Source organism: Rhagoletis zephyria, unplaced genomic scaffold, assembly GCF_001687245.7.
Source record: "Rhagoletis zephyria isolate East Lansing unplaced genomic scaffold, Rhagoletis_zephyria_1.1 Rzeph_scaffold_00006, whole genome shotgun sequence".
NCBI lineage: Eukaryota > Metazoa > Arthropoda > Insecta > Diptera > Tephritidae > Rhagoletis > Rhagoletis zephyria.
In genome coordinates this window covers 486,885-507,314 of record NW_016157090.1, presented here as the reverse complement: position 1 = coordinate 507,314, position 20,430 = coordinate 486,885, and the positions used below count along the sequence as shown (strand labels likewise).

The 20,430-nt window shown below is 33.7% G+C and overlaps 1 protein-coding gene across 4 annotated transcripts in view; it reads right to left on the bottom strand.

Moving 5' to 3' along the window:
* LOC108381104 (platelet binding protein GspB-like) overlaps positions 1-20,430 on the bottom strand; it is an 87,311-nt gene that overhangs the window by 56,033 nt on the left and 10,848 nt on the right. For 2 of the 4 annotated variants that reach the window (XM_017637547.1, XM_017637615.1), the window contains exon 1: positions 3,713-4,959. In XM_017637547.1, coding sequence (XP_017493036.1) covers positions 3,713-4,803 — 1,091 coding nt within the window. In that variant the 5' untranslated portion in view covers positions 4,804-4,959. Of the gene's footprint in view, positions 1-3,712; positions 4,963-18,350; positions 18,417-20,430 lie in introns of those variants that run through there. The other 2 variants (XM_017637687.1, XM_017637757.1) reach the window with 2 other exon arrangements.

Sequence of the window (20,430 nt, the reverse complement as noted above, 5' to 3'; positions counted from 1 at the left end):
GCCGGCAGTTCGCCCGTCGTCGCACAATCATCGTACGAGTAAATGCTGCTCAATAATTCATTCGTTGCTCGTAGCGTGCAAATTACTTAGAAAAAAACAAAAACAATAAAAAAAAACAGTTTGAAAATTAAATGCAAATTTCTTCAGTGTATCACTTTTTCGTGCTCTTTGTGCTATTTAGTTTTTTGATTTTTATTTTTGTTATGTGTTCTGTGCCATTGGCGTGAGAAAAGTTTATTGAGCTATTGACGAAATGAAGGTAAAACGTGCGGAGAATTGGTTGTTGGATTGTGTACGTACGTGTCTTATGAAAGGGAAAAGCAATTTTATTAGAAACGATTTAAAAGAGTTCCGATGCAAACTAAATAGATCAACGCGAGAATTATTGCTGTAACTGGTGATGTGAAAAACATTTGAGATTTGCGTTAGCTTAGTAGATCGATATTGAAATAAAAGAAGGAGATTAAGATGTTCATATGTATGTATGTATGTATGCATGCATAATATCTCAGCTGGAAAGCACGCGCACGGAGAATATCAAGAAGTGGACCAAGAATGCTTGCAAGAAAAGATACTGCCGCTTCATTTCCGTTGAGTTGCATGCATTGGAAAATCCCGTCAATTTTCAATACCCTACAATGCAAGAATCTTCATATAGACCGGAATGGAGCATAAGGGACCGGCAATAGCTTCTTTGCGCCTGGAGCTATAAATTTCCAAAAGGTTTAGGCGCGAGAACAGCGATCTCTGAATACTGCGGCAATGAGGAATAGCCTTATACTGGAGACCACCGTAACTGTGAGTAAGAGTCACATACCGAAAAATAAACAAGAAAAAACTTATTAGCTGAGGATACAAACTTTTCGACTCTAAACAAACCAAAGTGGAAGGCAAACGGCTTTTTCCAAGTCAATTATGTAAGCAATAAAAAGAAAAAACGACATAAAGTAACTGAAATGAAAGGAAAAAATAAACAAAAAATTAAAGAAATCAAAAGAAAAAACCTTCGATAGCCCGCAGTTAAGAAATCTGCAATTAGCAATGCAGGCAGTCCGCAAAGGAAGCGCACATGCAATTCCACACACGCCAGCCAGATTACACCACATACAACATTGCAACTTCCTGCGGCAAGTTGGCGATTTGTTTGCATTCCGCCATCTTGTGCAACACACCGACCACGCTCGCCTCAACAGTGTCTGCCTACACTGCAGTTCGCAGTTTGCACCTAATAGCGCAATATATATATTTTTTTTCAATCCTTTGGCACTTGGTTCGCCAGCCAACCAGGCGAGCACATCCTGTTTCCGTTGCGCTAGCAGACACACACACACACACATACACTGGACGTACGTTGGCCAACGGCCAGCAGAAGACAACTGTATGCCTACCATTTTTCATATGCTTGCAGTCAAATGTTTTATATTTTACTTTTAAATGCCCAATGGGGGCGTCTCACTTGAAAAGTTGCCAACTACAAGTCTGTGGCATTGCTGGAATTAATGAACGTACAACAACATGTGTGTATCCTTCCGTTGGCTTTGAAGCAATTTACAATTTAAAGGTGAAAAGTTCACGAGTACCTGAGATGGGCACTATTTGGAAGGTTACTCAAGTAAAAGTGGATGCAAAGTGTTTGGTTGCTCTTGAATTGTAACAATTTTGTAAGAGCACGCAGCTGAAGAACATTATTATTTGATTAAGTAGAGAAAGGTCTGATACAACAAAAGATAGTAATTCAAGTTAAATAATTGCAGAAGAAGTAAGAAAGTTATTATCTCGAGAAGGGACTTCAAAGGAGACCTGACTGGAAGCTCTAGTACAGCTAGACTAATTCTAGTGTCCGACCGAAGCTGGAATTGTGGCCGAAGCCGAAGCTGAAGCCGAATATTAGGTATTATACGATTTTTGGTTGAACACCGAAGCCGAAGCCGAACATTAAAATTAAATTTTACGTTTCAAAAATAATAAGTCTGTGATTTTTTATTTTGTAACAAATTATTTTTATTATTACGTTAATTTTTCCACAGTGTTATATAGAGATGCGAAACAACAACAAAATTTTAACAACTGTGGTAAAATAATGTAACTTCACGACAAACATAACACCTTGGAATTGCCTAATTGTTCGGCACCGAAGCTGAAGATAAAAAATCAGCCGAATAGGCCGAATACCGAAGTCGGGGCGAACCTTCGGTCGAACACTAACTAATTCATTATCACTACTGTTTTCTTAGGACACAAGGAGAGAGTAAGAATCAAATGCAAAACGTCACTTATTATAGAAGACCAAGTGAACGGAATTGTCAATCGAATCGAAGCTTTTACTCGTATAAAAATGCCTCTTCCTTTGACTGTCGGGTCCTCCTCATCGAAGCCTTAGAGAAAAGACCCAAAATGTTGTCGTAGTACAGTTTGATTGTTTCCCACACACATCCACTGTATCTCGAGTACCAATACTGAGGGAATAGATAAAACCACTGCCGAGGCATTATTGTAAAATGAAACAGCTTCTGCAGAAGTTCTCGGATGTGGAAGACAATAGATTATGTCCGGTGGGTAGGCGGAGGCGAAATCCTAGTGTTCGAAAGACAGTTTTCAGAGGGAATAAACTTTAGCTCAAATTCAAGTCCAGCACTGCTTGGGAGCCAAAAAAAAAAAGGTGCGACTATTGGTCCTGCAAACAGGCACATTTGTTTGTCGAAGTCCGGTTCAAGCGGTCGGAAGGCATAAGTAATATTCCCAGTACCAAGTGAATATAGAAATGCTTTTATAAAAAAGCCTCCAAAAAAGCTCTGAAGCCTCAAACAGCACCCAATTTCTACACTCTAAAAACTTTTTGTTTAAATTTGAGCATATTAAGATAGGAAAGCAGTTCATTCTCTTAATGAATGCAAATTTACACACTGTCTGTTTACTTTTACATACCAAATTTGTCACATAGAGAAAAATTACACACAAAGTGTTTAAAATTGAGTAAACATGAGCACTTGATATTTATTATTTGTAAAAAATATATTTTTACTTTCAAATAATTTGTAATTTTAAATATTTCATGTATGTATTTATGTGTATATTTTAAACAACTTTGCACAGATTCTCGTTGAAAAATAAACACTTTTCAGTAGTAGTTTTACAGGCAGTTTTTAGAGTGTAGATAAGTTCTACTAGAAACGACCTGATACAACTTAAAGAGCGTTTTCCGCGGTAGGTACAACTGATTCAAAACGCAAAAAGTAATACATTGAAAGTAAAGGAAATACCAGAATTTAAAAAACTCACGAAGTGGGATTGATCTCTTCAAACCAGTTTGGTGCTAACCGCGCGGTTCTGTGTAGCCGCTTTGACCTTGAATTCTTAGGCCGGCAAAACTTCTACCGACACATATGGGTAAACATTTATTTTATTTCAGCTGCAATTTTATACGCATTTTAATCTAGCAAGAAGCTGTCAGTTGTGCTAATACCCACTTGAAATCTTTCGACGCACACTTCTTTCCGCAGTCACCAACAAACTCATAGAAATATTGTAAGAACACATCAATAGGGCTTTTAATACCACCTAAATCTTAGATTTACACAACCTTATTGAATGCCAAACTACTTGACCTTGTGCCCAGCAGCCTTTCACAAACACACACACACACCCTTCGCTGCTGCCTATTGAATTCGCATAATCCTTAGAAAACGCTCACTTAAGCAAACGGTAAGCTTACCTTTTACACAAAGTCACGTCGGCGTTCTCCGTCGCATTCGCCACAAAACTGTGATTGCCGCAGCCGCAATCTTCAACTGCCTCCTCCACGCGCGGCGCAGCCTTATCGTTCAACATAATAGTGATGCCAGGCTTTTCACTTTTACGGCACTTTTTGCTTGAATGCCTCAGGTTGTCTGCCGCATCTGCACCTGCTGACGCCGATGCCGACGCTGTCGAAGTGGTCGATGAGGACGCAGAAGACTTCGATGACGACGAGGATGACGATGACGCTGAAGATATTTTCGACGCCTTCGAACACGCAGACGTTGTGGAATTCGTAGACACATTAGACGTTGCAGCATTTTGCCCGAAGCCGGCGAATTTCTTGTGCGCGGTAAAACTGCGACGTATCGATTGCAGGCTATGACGTAAGAAGGAATCACGCTTAAATAAATTAGACGTGGATTTTTTTGATTTATTTGGCGGCGGTGGCGCCACCGGGTCTGTTTGCGTTTGGCTGTGGGCTGCTGATGGTGCGGGCATCGATTTTGGACGCAAGTGCGTGTCGCGGCGTATTAAGCTCTCCTTATCTGCGTTCATACTCTCCTGCTCAAGCGCGGCGGGGTGGCGCAGCAGGGCACGTAAATTCTCATCCGAATCGTTTGGTGGCGGCGATTTAGATTTTTTCATTTTCGCTTTTGCTTTCTGTTGCGCTCCTGATTTTGCATTGTCATGTGAGTGCGTGTCGTCGAGTAGCAGCGCCTCAATTTGCCGTAAGCTGGTGGGATTAGGTGATGCGCTTTTTGACTTTCGTGGTCGCGAATGATTGGTCAAGGACCGGTCTATAAAGCTGTACGACTTGATGAAGTAGAGATTTGATTGATTTTTTTGTACGTTTAGCCGCGCGATATGCGAATCAGAGTTGTTGCGGCACAGCGCGACAGCGGTTGGGGATGGCGATGGCGCTGATAGCGCAGCGCTAACGCTGTTGGCAGCCATGTTTGGTGAGGCGTTTTCGCAACTACCAGGCATGTCGCAATTGTACGCTGTTGCTTGCGCCTCCAAATTGTCATTTGTCAGAGTCGCTACGGGCAACTGAATTAGGCTCATTGCTGGCTATAATTTATGCGTTTGTAATGTTTGAGTCACTCCAACGGTCAGCTTGGTTTATTGCGTTTTATGAAGCTTATGTTTTAGTAAGATATGTATCTTTAAGTGTCATTTGTAGTTATTTATTTAAGGAATACATTTTTGGTTGTACTAAAGCTTTAAGTTTTAAAATTTTGTTTTAATACTTTTTTGTTTCATTTCTTATGTTTTTTTTTTATTATCTTTTGGTTCTTTATATTATTCATTTTTTAACTTCCTAGTTCTTTTTTAGTTGAATTCTTTTGACTTCAAATTTATTTTCAAATTTTTTTGTTGTATATTGTTTTTAGTTTATTAATTATTTTTATTTTTATCAGGGCTTAAATTATTGTTTTCTATAGTTTTTTTTTATCATTTTTACTTTATTTTGTTGTTGCGTCACGCTAATTAATTATGTCGTACACGCGCACACTACACAGCCGCTCATCGATCAGCCGCGCAGATTCTAAGGCATACAGCGGTGTGTGTTTTTTTTTTACACATTCACTCGGGCACGGGCAAGCGTTTAGTCCGACGCGCTCACGCTTTCACGACGCCTTACAGTATTTGTTGGCCAATGCGCGCGCTGCTCAATTCACACACGTCCGCCGCAGCGCGCTCAATATGTCAACTGACATCTGGCGCTGCTCTGTTATGGCTGCAGTCCATATGTGCGCTAGTTGTTGTTGTTTATGTGTTAATCACTATTCAAACTTTTGTAGTCACTTTTTTTTAACTCAAGAAAATTTTTTTTTTTTATAAATTTCCAGCTTTTCTTAGCTTTGTTTTGCTAATCGATTTCATTCTAAATATTTCACTTTTATTTTTGGTTGGCGCCTTGTCAGCTGACTGCTAACACCATCTGGAAACAGGTTATAATAATAAAAAATAATCGCGCACAAAAACAACAAATGCCAAGCAACAGTAAACAAAATAATTGCCAATGCCTTTTGTAGTCGTCAAAAACTTTCTTCACGCTCGTTCGCGTATATTCTCAACACCGTAACGCCACAGTGATGTCATATTTCACATATCCACAAATTTACTTTGCATATTTACTTTACTAAAAAATGTTTTATTTTTATTTCACATTTTCACGAGACTAAATTACTATTCAACAGCTCATTTCATGCCAACAATGACATTTTTCAGATGCCAATCGGACAGAAACACTGATTTTCCGTCTCTTCAACAACTTTTCACCGCCTCAAACACATTGCGCTCGCACAACAAACCTCAAACAACAAGAAACAGTGAGTAAAAAATCGTCACACCACTAACCGCATATGTTTTGTTTCTACCACTACCTCTACCACTACCACTACCACTACCACAACCCAAACAACAGCACTCGTACTCGCACGTAATAGCATTCACCGTTGTTCCGTTGCTGTCATGCGCCGATTTCGAACTGAAGCCCAAGCGTTGCTAACACAAAGGTTCGAGCGACGGGCGGCAGGCACGCCTCTGACCGGCGTTTGACGCGTTTGCGCGACGCATCGGCGCTTGTCGATTGCTGGCGCTGGTTGGTGGGTAGCGGGATAGGCAGTGGTGCGGCGGTTGATTTGTTGTGGAGATATTAAGACAAATGCTGTTAAAAATAATTTCCGCTGTCTGTGGGGCGGACCAAGAAGCGCTACCGATTCGTAAATCTTGGTTGACAGGGCGTATGAAATTAATTTTTGTAAGTCTTATTTTTCCAAGCGCGCGTTGTAGTTGAGCAATAAAGTGGTATTTTGTATAATTATAAAATCTATAATTAACAGTGAGCAGTTAATTATATAATTATGACGCAGTTGTTTTAACACTAATGATATCCGTTGTTCGTCACAATTAAAATTATAGCTTTTCTGTTGGAATTTAAAGAAACCACAGAAAGGGAGGTTAGCAATATCTTAATTTAAATTCAATTACATCAGCTACTATCCAGCGCACACAATTTCCTATTGAACAATTTTTAGGTGGCAGCTCTACAACTATAATATTTACTTACAAAATTTTGTATTTGTTTATACAATTAATATTTTTTTTGTAATTTCCAAAGGTTAGATGGGAGGTTAGAAATTTATAATCTCTTTAAATTTCATTACTAATCCCGTCAATGTCCAGGGCTCATAGCCACTTTGCTACTGATAATAATAACTAAATTATTTATAAATGGCAATGCTGCCAAAAAATAATTTCATGAAAGTGTTTCAAAAATTCGATACTTTTTTTAATTTTTTGTACTTTAAAATTAACTATGGCAGCTCTAAAACAAAAAAAAAATTCTTAATAAATATTTTCCCGAATACCCATACGGTGGTTGTATAAGCTAAACAATTGATTAATTTTAATTTTTAAATAGGTGGTAACTCTACACATTTCTAATTTGTGTAGATGGCGGCCCTACTAAAAAATATTTTCAAACACATATGGTTATATTCCTTTTTAATATTTATTTGTATAAAAAGTGTTATTTCGTTTAACAACTCGAAAAAATTTCTTCAACGCCGACATTGCAAATTTAATTAAATTCAATTTTAACTTAAAAATTTAATTTGGACTTGAAAATTAAAATTTCATTAATTATGTTTGTTATTATTATTGTTGATATATAAATATTTTCAATTTCATGTTTTGAAATAGCTAGTAACTCCATTTAAAAAAATCGTTGTAATAACTGGGTAGAAATTTATGAGATTTTAATAAATCAACTCCCTAATGCAGAGAAACCTAACATATCAGCAGTAATCAGTGGTGTTATTACCCAAATTTTAAGAAAAGAGAGAAGAAGTGGAAAACACATGTATGTATGAATGTATACATATTTTAATCGTTATTTTAAGTTCTGATCAAAATTGTTTGAACTTTTCGGTTTTTCAAAGTATAGACTTTTTATTATTTGAAATGAAATTCTAAAGAAACCATAGATATGTACATACACTTGTGGTCACCTGATTAAGTTAAGTGACATTTTTACCAGTTTTGGCTATTTTTATTTAGTTTATTTAATGTTTATATTTTTTTTTAGTTTAGCACTTTACTTTAACAGCGCACACATAAATCCACATTTCGAAATTCGTACAAAAATTATAAAAATTCAACAAACTTTAACAATTACACCCAAAAATTGTATTCTTAGAAAAAGTTTAGGTACGCAGTGAAAATTTCAAGACGCTAGAAAATCTGGTTGATTTTTAATAATTTTTTTTTTGCTGACGGTGCTAGGCAATTTCTTCTATATAAAAGAAATGTATATGGAAGAAAATATACAAAAAAAATATAAAATTAGAGTGTGAACTAATACTTTGGTCCTTATTTTTCTTCAAAGCGGGCATATATAAGCTTGATAGAACCTTTGCGGTTTGGTTGTAGTTGTCAATGAATTACGTAACTATTGTTTTATAAGATGATATGGCAAAAAGCTTAGCGGCGATAAAAAACAAAAACTGTATATTTTCATGTTATTGTTTCTTACTTTTTTTAAAGCATTTTAAATGGCAATTATCAGCTGTTATCGCTTTATTTGTATATCGTATGGCTAGTATGTATGTAAGTATGCATTCATGAACCTTGTGAGCGATATGAAAGTCAAAGAAGCAATGAGAAATATCAACAAAAAGTTTGTTATTGACAGTTCAAAAAGAGTTTTTTCTGAGGGTTGAAAGGAAAAGTTATGATGCGCGCCAGGCGACATAGATCAGGAGCCTACTGTCTGAATATGACACTGAATGAAGATTCATTTCGCAGCCACAGGCTGTACTTTAGAAACACCGCCTTGAAAATCGCGAATAACATTTTTAGCAGAAATGCTAGTCCAAGTAAATGAATCACAACAAACACAGTCTGAGTTCTGATTCAGTCGGCATTGAAATTTTATTCAAAATGATTTCTAAATATATCAGTCAGCAAGCAAACTATCTCTGCCATCTGTCACAGGTGTTTTTACCAGCTATCGGAATCGGAATGAGTCATTTTGGGCGCCTCCATCATTCGGTCGCTTCGAGTAATGAGTTCAATGAGTACAATATGTTTTTATTTACCCATAAAGTAATCAACTGACAACGGCGCTTTCAAAGGTTAATCGCTTTTTATATGATGCCGGATATTGAAATGTTATTTTTTTTTAGTTTATGGCCCCAAAACTTTGATTAGTCTGATCCCTGTGAAAATTTGCAAACTGATATTCTACTTATCAGCAACTCATTTATACTTATTATGGCTTATTGGAGTGGCAATGGCACAAATATAGTTTAAGTGGTTTTCGGAAAAGATCTACTTACTATTTTTGCTTCAAAACCTTAACAAAAATTTATTGATTGTAACATGATAAAAAAATATAGAAAGCCAGAACCGCTTAGAGGCATTTTTAGCATTTTTGACGTTTGCAAGCAATAGATTATAAAATTTATGTTCCAAACTCACTCACAAATTCTCATTTTCTATCACAAACAACAACAATTTTGAACAATTTCATATTTTTATTTTCAATTTTATGGATTTAAAGGTGGATTTTAAAGTGCTGACAAACTTCTAAAACAAATCATAGCCGACGAATTGAAATATGAAAAATTTTGTATGTTAAGTTATATAAAAAAAAAAAAAATGTTCGAAAAGCACACCTGCGCTATCGCATTACGTGAAAACCCGTAGAAGTCCAAAGGCCTTTGCTAAATGCTAACTTGTTATCCATATTGGCTGAGATGATTGGGTAAAAAATCAAGCGCCCGATAAATAAAAATGCAGGTGTTCAATGTAAACCAAAAAATTTACCTAGGTTTATCTACGTACATACATACATAGGTGCATAGCATAAATGGCTGTAACGAGGCAAAAACAAAATCAAAATAAATGTAGATTTCATATCAAAGCGAATGTTATATATGCCATACAGTATACGCAAAAAGTAATGATATCACAAATATTTTTATTCTCCCCCGATAAAAGTTTCTAAAAATTTTTTTATTTCATCGCAAGGTATCGGTATCTGAGTGGGGCGCAGAATTCGCTCAACCACTCGAAGCTATTCGTACGTCATCAAAAAGCATGCTTAGTATATTTGAATAAGTACAAGTAATATTAAAAAAAAATGCTCTTGCCTGGTTAAAATAATCTGATATGCAAACATACAAACATAACATATTTTTTTACAGCAAATAATTATCACGTGAAATTATATGTAGAAAAAATATTGACGTAAGTACTTAGCAGCTATTAGTATGGCATAATTTTAATAAAATACAATCAATTATCGATATGCGACTTGCGGTTATCAGCGTGAGTGAACATTTGTTTATTTTGCAAATCAGAAAAGCTACTTTTGGTGCAGGAAAGCCCTAAATTTAATTTATTTTTTGTTTTATGAGGAAATATTCGCTTGATTATTGGCTTTAAATAGCATTCAAAATTTGTTATAAAAGCAAATAAAGCGCTGCTGGCCGGTTGTTAGAAAATTGTATTTTACCATATAAATAAATATTTAATAGGGTGGACAGATGGGTTGCCGACATGAGTGGAAAATTTATTTAATTTATATTTTTGAAAAATTATGAGAACTTAAAAACTGTACAAAAATTTTTGGCAGCTCAAAACCTTGACATAAATTTTTGTTAATTTATGGCCTGCAAATACAATTTTGCTAGTTGAAAAATTGGACATAAACTTCTTATAATTGAATCTTTGGACAAAAAATTTTTGGTCGTTTAAAGTTGGACATAAATTATTGTTAATTTATAAACTAGAAATCGAACTCGATAAAAAATTTTTGTTAATTCGAGACTTCGATAAAAACTGTTTATAATTAAAAAAAAACTGGACGAAAACTTTTGTTACTGCAAAAACTTTAGGACATAAATTGTTGGCAATTCAAAAGCTAGACATTCATTGAATAAAAATATATTTATAAACTAGAAAAAACTGGACAAAAAAATGTGTTAATTCGAAATCTCGATATAAATTTTTTATAGTTTAAAAACTGGACAAAAAATCGTGTTGATTCAAAAACTGGCAATGTTTGGTTATTTGAAAACTAAAAAAAAAAACAAATCGTCGGTATTTTAAAAACTAAACAGAAGTTTTTGTCAATTAAAAGACTGGAAAAAAATTTCGTTGGTAAACAAAAAACTTGAAATAAACTTTTACTAATTTATAACAGATATAATTTTACGGTTTTCTGAAACCTAAACATACGTTTTTGGTGATTTAGAAATTCCCCATGAAATTTTGGTTGTTTGAAAACATAAAGTTCTAAAGTGGATATAATTTTATTATTCAAAGACTTGTCATTCATTAAATATTTCAAGAAAAGTTTTAAACAGGTTGAATAGTAATCAGCTGATGGACAATTTTAATAAAAATTAGTTTTAGTGCCCGCGCCAAGTCTGTTAATTTTTCAACCCACCCTTGTACATATTTTGAGAATAGTCTATAAGAATTTTGAATTTTTAATCTTTCGAACGGGTCAAGCATATGATTGGGGTAAACAAATAAATTTTGATGTATGTAAATATTTATAGTGTGGCAGCAAAATATGTACATACATACTTGCATAGCTATCGATTATTATTCGGTGCAATAAATGGCGTTTTTGATGCAAAATTTGTATCTTAGTATCCTAAATTTATATAAATTTTTAGCTAGTGAAGTTCCAATAAAATTACATAGAAAAATTTAACGGAAAGCTGAGTAATTATTTTCGAAATAAATTTGAAATTGTTTATATACAAAACAAAAATTTTTAAAATACAAAAATTAGCAGCTCTCATTTAAATTTCACACGAATCGATTTGAGTGAACGTTTTTATTTTTCTATAACAAAACTTTATATTTTTGACCGCGTCCATAGCCCATTTATCATTTGTTTCTCGCAATTTTCCCTGCGTCCGTCATTAATTTTTTTTTTATTTTTTTTTTCAATTTTATATGCAGTGCCCAAGAATTCTCGCTAAGTTGAATAATCTCATTTTCTAACGTAAGAATTTTAAAATCTACATATGTATTTATTTAGTATATTCTACATAAATAAAATTCAAATGCGTTTTGTTGTGTTGTTGTTAGTTTACAAAAGTAGACGAGAAAATCATGTGTAATTTCTAAAAATAATAAAAATGTCGTATGCGTGTGCCGCATGATTTTCAACACACATAAAAGGTAGTGTTAAAAATGTTGGTACAGTGTGTATGATAGCACTAATAACAAGGAAACTTTCTACAAAAAACTATGCAAACAAAAATAATATAAAATAGCATATAAAAATAAATAAAATAAAATAACATGTAAAAATTAAAAATTAAAATTAAAAAATAAATAATACAAATAAATAAAAATTAGATAAAAAATCAACAAAAACAAAAATATATAAAATTAAACTGCGAACTTAGAACAGAAGCTATAGAACTTGAAAAACTTATAAAATAAAAAATTTTAAATTTGAGTAATTTAAAAAAATAATTTCTCGCCTTCGAAAATTAAGAAGGATTTCGCTTAAAAAATAGGATCACAATAGAATAATATATGGTCGGAACTTTGTCTATTAACAACTCATTGTACTCAGCGCTAAAAACGCAACGCAAAAGTTTCAAATCTATTTGCATTATCTTTATGTATGCGTATTAATTAAAAAATAAATTTAAACCATATTTCTTTTGGAAATTCGATTATATGTATCTAAAACTCAATAATATAAAAAATAGAACATTTTATAAAGTATATTTGCTCAGCTTCAACCCACTGTGCGTTTCACTGAAAACGCACATTTAAACTTAGACTTTATGCCATTGTCGATGTTGTCATTTGTTTTATTTATTACGTAGATGCTTTTACCAATTTTTTCACAGATGCTCGCACACACACGCGCAGATATTTATGTACGTGCATACATACGTATTCACTCCCGTCATTGTGTTGCTCGCAATTACTCTTCTTCTTATTGTTGTTCTTGTTAAAGAAATTAATTTTTTGTTTTTGTTGTTAGGCAAAGGAAAATGTGTTTCCTCGGTCCGCTCCAGCAGCGCAACTTCATAAGAATGTAACTACAATGCTGACTAATCTAAGTTTACATTGGAAGCTGGCTGACTGGCTGATATGTGGTGACAATTTTCCAATGAAATTTTTATGGTTTTAATGCCATGAAAATTTTTATGAGGGTGCTTTTAGCGCTTAATTGTTGGAAGTTTTTCCTATTCAGCGTTGATTGATGATTGATACTTTTTTTATTGGTAAACATTTTTTTTTTGATAATTGGAAGCGGGTGAGAGCAATTTTAAGAGGCGATGAACGCAATTTATCGAAGCTTACGAGGCGTTTAGAAAATCAGTGTTTGCCGTTTTGATTATTATAATTTTGCTCCGCTTGAATTGAGCATTTTTTCGCTTATCTCTAGTTAATTACAATTCAACGAATTTTCGTTTTTTTAATTATTTTTGATAAATTAGGTCTTTCCAAAGATTCTTATATTTCAAAACTTTTTCAGTGAAATACTTTTCGCGATTTTTTAGCAAGTTTTTTTCAGATGAAACCTTTATGAAAATGCTCCGAAGCACGTTGTGTACCCGAAAATGGCTGCGTGCGAACTGACGTGTGTGAATATGCGAAAAGCTTAAAAAAAAAATGCGGCGCGCGAAAAATTTTTTTCCTTGCCGCAGACATTTTTAGATGCATACATACATATGTATTTACAATTGTATGTATATAGCCACATGGTATATACAGGAAATATATTTGGTACTAATTCTTTGAGCCTATTCCTATAATAAAATAAAGGCATAACATCATAAATCAAAAAAAACTCCGATCGCTTGAAAAAAAATTATAAATTTTTTTAATTTCCCATTTTAATTTAAATAAAGATTATTCTATTCGTTATTTAGCGGAGTTTGTGCATACGTTGGGTTTTTGAGGAAAAAAATAATTGTATGCATTTATAATCGCCATTCTACTTCACTTTGGGCCAATTGTAAGATGTTTTTTGGGGCAACAGCGAAACATTGCCCATCCATGTGGGTCTAAGAGGATTTTGTTTCGCCTCGTCGATTTTTTTTTTACAGTGGATTGATGTTTCCACTGTTTGATTACAAATTCCGTAATTAACCGTGTATGTTCCTTATATATTTAAGTAAAATTTTTTTTCAGCACATAATGATTGTCTTCAGATGCACACATGTAATGAAATTTAGCGAACAATTTTTTGGTCTAACATTTTAAGCCCTTAAATTCTCCCATGATGTGCCTTTTTACCGCTATTTTGAAGAATTTAATTAAAAGGAGCAGTGCTGGGGGACTGTTATTTACTCTTTGCTATATAATACATATACATACATACATATGTATATGCATGTACATACGCACTTAAGGCAACACAAAAAATTGCCTTTTCATGTTCATATGGTATCATTGGGAATACACACTAACATGAGCTGCTCAGGAGCCTTTTTCATTGCCCAACAGACAATTAAATGCCATTACAATTACAAGCAAAATGTACTCATATGCGTACAAAAACAAAATTCGATCGCTCAACTAAAGAACTAAAGTTGTAAACAAAATAATAAAAATATTAGTCATCAACTAAAATATGCAAAGCGGCATTCAGTGCGTGGGCTGATTAAGCGCAGAGTGATAGCAACAGCAGCAAAGTACTACAACGTAACGCAACACAACAATGGACGTTTGTCGGTGCATAGGAAGGAGCCGCACAGTCACAGCCGACAATAACAAAACACTTTGAATGGCCTTCAAAATGTCGTCCTTTTATATTCTGATGGCTGATAGTCGCAAATGTCAAATGTAAGTATCAACGCTGAATTGTCTGGATTGGCCAGCTCTCAGAAACTACATATGTACATACATATGTAGATACCCTGCAGGGAAACCGTGGACTAGTGAATCAAATTTCGAGTTCCGTACTAGATCTTTATCGCCAAAAACGAACCAGTCCGATAGTAACTAGATCCCCACCAGTCCAAAATCAGCGAAATGTGGCACTAAACAAAAAAACTATCTTATTTCACTTTTTCCATTAAAAATCTATATTTAAAGTGAACTTTAGAAAAAGGAATTCAGAACGAACTAGATCTTATCTGTCGAATTTAGAACTAGTTTGGAACTATCGAAAAATGGATGCCGCGGGTGGCTTGTTTACTTTACATAGATATGTGTTTGGCGGCGTTCGCGCATTTCATTGTGCACTTCACAGATGCTTTTTCATAGTTTGGTAATACAAAGCGAAAATTTGTGCTAACATTTTAACATCTTGGGACCTTCTGGAATCTTACCAATAACAGCAAGCGACTCTGCAAACTCAGCTAAAGCCAAAGGTATGTGAACGTACATTTCTTACAATAATTCTAACAAATTTAATTTCAAATTGAAAACAAATTTCTTTGAAAATAATTTAAAATCGCACACAGAAAAGAACCAAAAATATTGTAACATCATGATATTTTTTTCTTTTGTCTGTCGATTTTAGAACTGGTTCGGAGTTATAGAATTTAGGACTAGTTCGGAACTATCGAAAAAGGTATGCAGCGAGGGGCAATTGACGCTTCGTAGGACATCGCTATATTAAATTCGCCAGATGTTTGCACGCAAAAGAGATTCGTACTTTATTATAATAAAATTGAATGGGCTACAAATCTGCATACTCAAAAAGATCTAAAATATCTTATTAAAAATTTGCATGAAAAATTGCTGAATTTTCGTGAGTTTTCCACAAAGTTTAGGAATTATATTTTTATGTTTTTTTTTTTTTAGAATAAAAAATTTTTTTTTCTCAAAAAAAAAAAAAATAAAATTCCTAAACTTTGTGGAAAACTCACGAAAATTTTTATGTTTTTTTTTTTTGTAGAATAAACAATTTTTTTTTAAATTGGCGGAAAAATATTAGAAAAAAAATGTTGCATATATTGTGAAAAATTTGCTGTGCCAATACTTTTTGCCGGCAATGTATATCTTTACTGTAATGTTTTTTAAACGGTTCTAGCTGTTACTGCCAATATGGAAGTATTACATATATGATAAAGCATAAAATGCGTGAGACCGTTAGCAACAAGCTTTCAAAAAAAGCAACGCTAGTTTTTGTAAATTGCACTTGTTATATACAAAGTTGAAAATTTTCGTGAAATTTTTTTGAATTTTTGTGAAATTTATATGCTTTATATTAAATAAATAATACAAAAAAATGTTCATGAAAATAATTGTGAATATTATATTAGAACAAGGTGTACACTTTCATTTGTCTCCTAGTGTAGATAGATACATATCTGCTTATGTATATGAAACTAACAAATAAATGATTTTTTTTGGTATTGGTGGATTTTTGCAATGCAAAATATTGACAATGCAAATAAGAGATTTAATCGCGCAAATTGATTTTGTCTGGGTTTTTTTCTTATTTTTCGTGGTCCCAAGCATGGTTGGACATCTAAAGAATGTGAGTCGTCATTGAAATTGCCCTTAACGCTCTGACGCGCCAGGAAAATAGTCGAAGAGCGTCATAATTGATGACGTTTGAGCAGATTTTGAGTAAATAAATAAATAAAAATATTCTTTAGCGACACAAGGTGAGCGCTCAGAAAATGTTTCGCCTTCACTCTTGCGTGATTTTTTAATGCCAAATACTTGGCTTTCATTTATTTTTATTTTTGGCATATTTTTTTCCCCGCAGTTTGTTATTTCATTTTAGTTATTTATTGGTCAGTGCATTGAGTTGGTCTAGACGTGCGTTTCGTATGGCGAAAGCAAGCGTTGGCTTTGGCAATTATTATTAAATAAACATTTGTGTGCGTAAGTATTTGAAATCATGTCGCTTCAATTAGAATCCTATGAATTTAAAATTATGATAAAAAGAAATTCAAAAAAAGAATTAAAGTACTATTGTCCTGATTGGCGGAAAATGGCATTAAAAGTTTACTGGCGAGTTAATGTTCGTCAAGTTATGCTTAACGAGAAAATTAGATTTCAAATTTAATTTAAACTCGTACACAAATTTTAACCATTTGACGACCAAGAAACACTTGTCCGCCCCGAATCAATGGCGACCAGAAGCATATTTCAACTATAATGTGGTAATAGAAAAGTAGTAGTGATAGTAGTAAATGTAGTACTAATAGTAGTAAAAGTTATAGTAATAGTAGTAGAATAGTAGTAAAAAAGGTGTCATTTAACGGACCCCGCCCACTTACGTGAGCAATTTCAATAGGTTCGGACCCGACAGTAGGCATGTAAAGAGCTGGTGGTCGAACCCGTGGGGTGTACCCTCGAAGATGCCAATTAACGTACCAGGAAGACGCTTCTGCTTTTTTGGCGTAGGTGGCATTCCATTCCCTCACGGAAAGCATCTGTGCTCAGCCAATTAGAAATAAATCTTGCCGATCACCCCATGTTTAAAATCATGGAGCTTATCTGAGCTCTTAACTGCAGTTAGGACTTTGGTGGATATATGCTATAAGATAGCTCTATCTCCGTAAGCTACTAGTCTACTTTGAAGAGCAAGATGTATAAGAGTTTTCTCGAGTTTTTCTCGGGTCCCAAGCACGCGACCAAGTCGTTCGGACGATGTAAAGATGGTCTCAACACATTTTATAGTGGCGGCTGGTTTTTCCAGTCATTTTCTCGTTGAACTAAGGTCAATGAAAACCCATTGCCACTGCAGTTTCAAACATAGACATATGTATGCACAGCCCATAGTCCTTTTAGATACTTTGTGAATTCTACAGGCTCCAATGATTACCTAACCGACAAGTTTACTTAGAAATTACTTAGAGTTAGAAACAAGTGAACACGTTCTTAAAAAATTATACAATGACTATGAATTCAATTTTTGGCTAAAGTACTTCAAGGAAGGTCTAACAAGATCAGCTTTCAAAATATTATTTCATAAGCCGCTTGAGAATTGCTATGTAGCCAAAAAAAATAAAAAGGAAAAAAGGCAAGACTGTGGCATGGCATACTTTTAGGAAGCGCTTCCTGATGAAATATATTTCGATTTTTTGCTCAAAATTTCACAGAAATGTACATAGTAGTAGACACTCATCACCAATATTCTCACACCCACAACACAGTTAGGCCCTTTATTATGTTACTCGCAGGGAATCCAAACTATTGTCATATCCACAGCATTACATAACATTGCTACTGTTAAGATCGTGTCCGACGTATTTCGTATGCAATCTATTTCGAAAGAGGTCTTTCGAGAGAGGTTTTTTTATTTCCGAGAGGCGAAATGCAAATTGCTAATGCAGCACGAGCAAGCTGAAATATATTTCCGAAATCGATTTGCGCACTTTGAGCTGCAGTCACATCTTGCAACATTCATTTCTGAAAGTGATTTCCGAAAAGTGACAGAAAGGTCTTTCAGGCTGTTCACACATGGAAATAAAATTTCTCTTTCTCAATTTGACAGCGAATTGCGTGGAAAAGTTGGAAATATTGCCAAGTCTGACACGCTCTTTACTGTTAAATCTTTTATTTTCTCTATGTCAAATATAAGTAAGCACATAGTGTGTTTGTATGCAATAGTACGCGTGCAAGATATCGATTTACGTACTCACCTTGAAAGTCTGCGTTTGACATTATCATCATTTGCTGATTTTGTTGTAGCTTGTTGTTGAGTTAATCTGCAAGCGAAAAAAAAAATAGAATTTAAATATTCAAATAGCACAACAAATTAGTTACTGAAGCAAACAAACGATCGAAAAAAATTGATTGAGATTGTATGATTGAATTGAGAAAGCCGTGTATGGTAGATAAGTTATTTACTTGTGAAGCAATTTGTGCAGATATGTTAATGGCTTGATGATTACTTTCCCAAATAAAGCCGAAACTCGTGAGTGCCAAATTTTTATATCGATCAAAAGAACTTAAAAATAGTATATCCGGTGAGTTGTTAGCAGCAACTGGAAGGCAGAGCTAGCCTACAGCCCAAGGGTCGGTCGCCATCATCAGCGACTTTTTTACTAACTTCCAGTCGCAATTTTTTTGAATTGCCGCAAGGAAAGCAAAGACGTAAGAGTGTAGAGACTGAATAAATAAGTCATATATTTCTGGTAGATGAAATACTCCTCGATTTTTTTTTTGAGTAAAGTGTAACCTTTATTTATTTTAATACAGATCCCCCTGTCATGCTCTTTAAGATATTGTGTGATTTTTTTTATCAAAATATTGCTCTCTTGGTATGCAAATGACAAAACTTCCGTATAACTCTCATTCAAATGAAAAAATTAAGAGAAAATTAAATTCGAAAGGAACGAATGAAAAAGTAAAAGGACGAAGACAACAACGTTCTGCAGATGTGTAAGTAATTGCTTTCTCGAGTATAATTAATGCGCAGGATGAGGATGTGGTGTGGCAATATCCGCTCAATAAATATGCAAATGACCACGCGAGGAACTGGTATGAAGATGTAGAGGGAGTAGTGGGGTGCACTATAAATACGACTATGGTAAACAGCAGGAGATATAAAGAGGCGCCTAGTTTTATTTTGACAGGAAGGTGTGAAAGGAAGTGAACGCAAATGCTATAAATTTTGTTAAAAAAAAATATGCAGCCTATTATAAAAAGATGTTAAGCAGTATGTAAACATTATGTTGCCTCACCAAAAACTTGAAGCGAAACTATGTATATATGTAAAAATATGTTAAAAAATTAATTCACATAAAAACATTTTTTTATTTTTAAGGCGTTTTTTAGGCGTTTAAATTCAATATCTACTTTTTTATGTGTCTTCAAATTAGTAGCGGAGAAAATACGTTTTAAGACAGTTTTTAGTAAGGAAAAACAAAAGTATTAAAATCCTTTAAAATGTTAGTTATTTTAAATATCGGCAAAGCTTTAATGTATATATGTACATAACTATATATGTGCATACATATATATGTAGGTCTAGCAGTTTTTTTCATTACATACATACATTTTTTTAGATAAATTTTTTAATTTATAATTTTCCTTTTTTGCCTAATAAAAACTAATATTCTATAAATGAAAATGTTTCCGCCTATAACTTCTACCATAAGTAAATTACTGTTGTTGGAATATAAATTTTAAATGTTCAGTAAATTTTTATAACATTAATCTTAGGTACATTTTTTTGCAGCACATATACATACATAAATTTTTTCTACAAATTTTCGCAAACCTTTCTTTTAAGAAGTGTTTGCAATACAAGTTTTTTCAGTAAAATTTCCAGTAAATTTTTGTTGGCAATGTAACTTTGTTCAATAAATTTTTTTAGTTCAAATTATAATTTTTATGAAATTTCCACAGTAACCTTTTTTTACGTTTGCTACATAAATAGTATGTACTTATATAGATAAATTTCTGTCTAGAAATGTTTGCAATACGAACATTTTAAGTAGTTTTGATTTTGTCCCGCAAAAATTAGTTTTAGAGCGTGATTGAGGTAATTAAAATGACGGAAATTATAAAGATTTTATTGAAAAAAAAATTACTTGTGTACGAGACATCCTAATGCGTATATGTATGTATGTACGCTTAGCTTAAATATACATATGTACATGTGTATTTAAATGTAAACATGCAAATACATTAGGGTGGTTAAAAATACACGTGAAAAAGTAGAGTGGGATTTTTATGCTCTCACGATTGTTCTATACCGAAAAAGTATACCCCTCT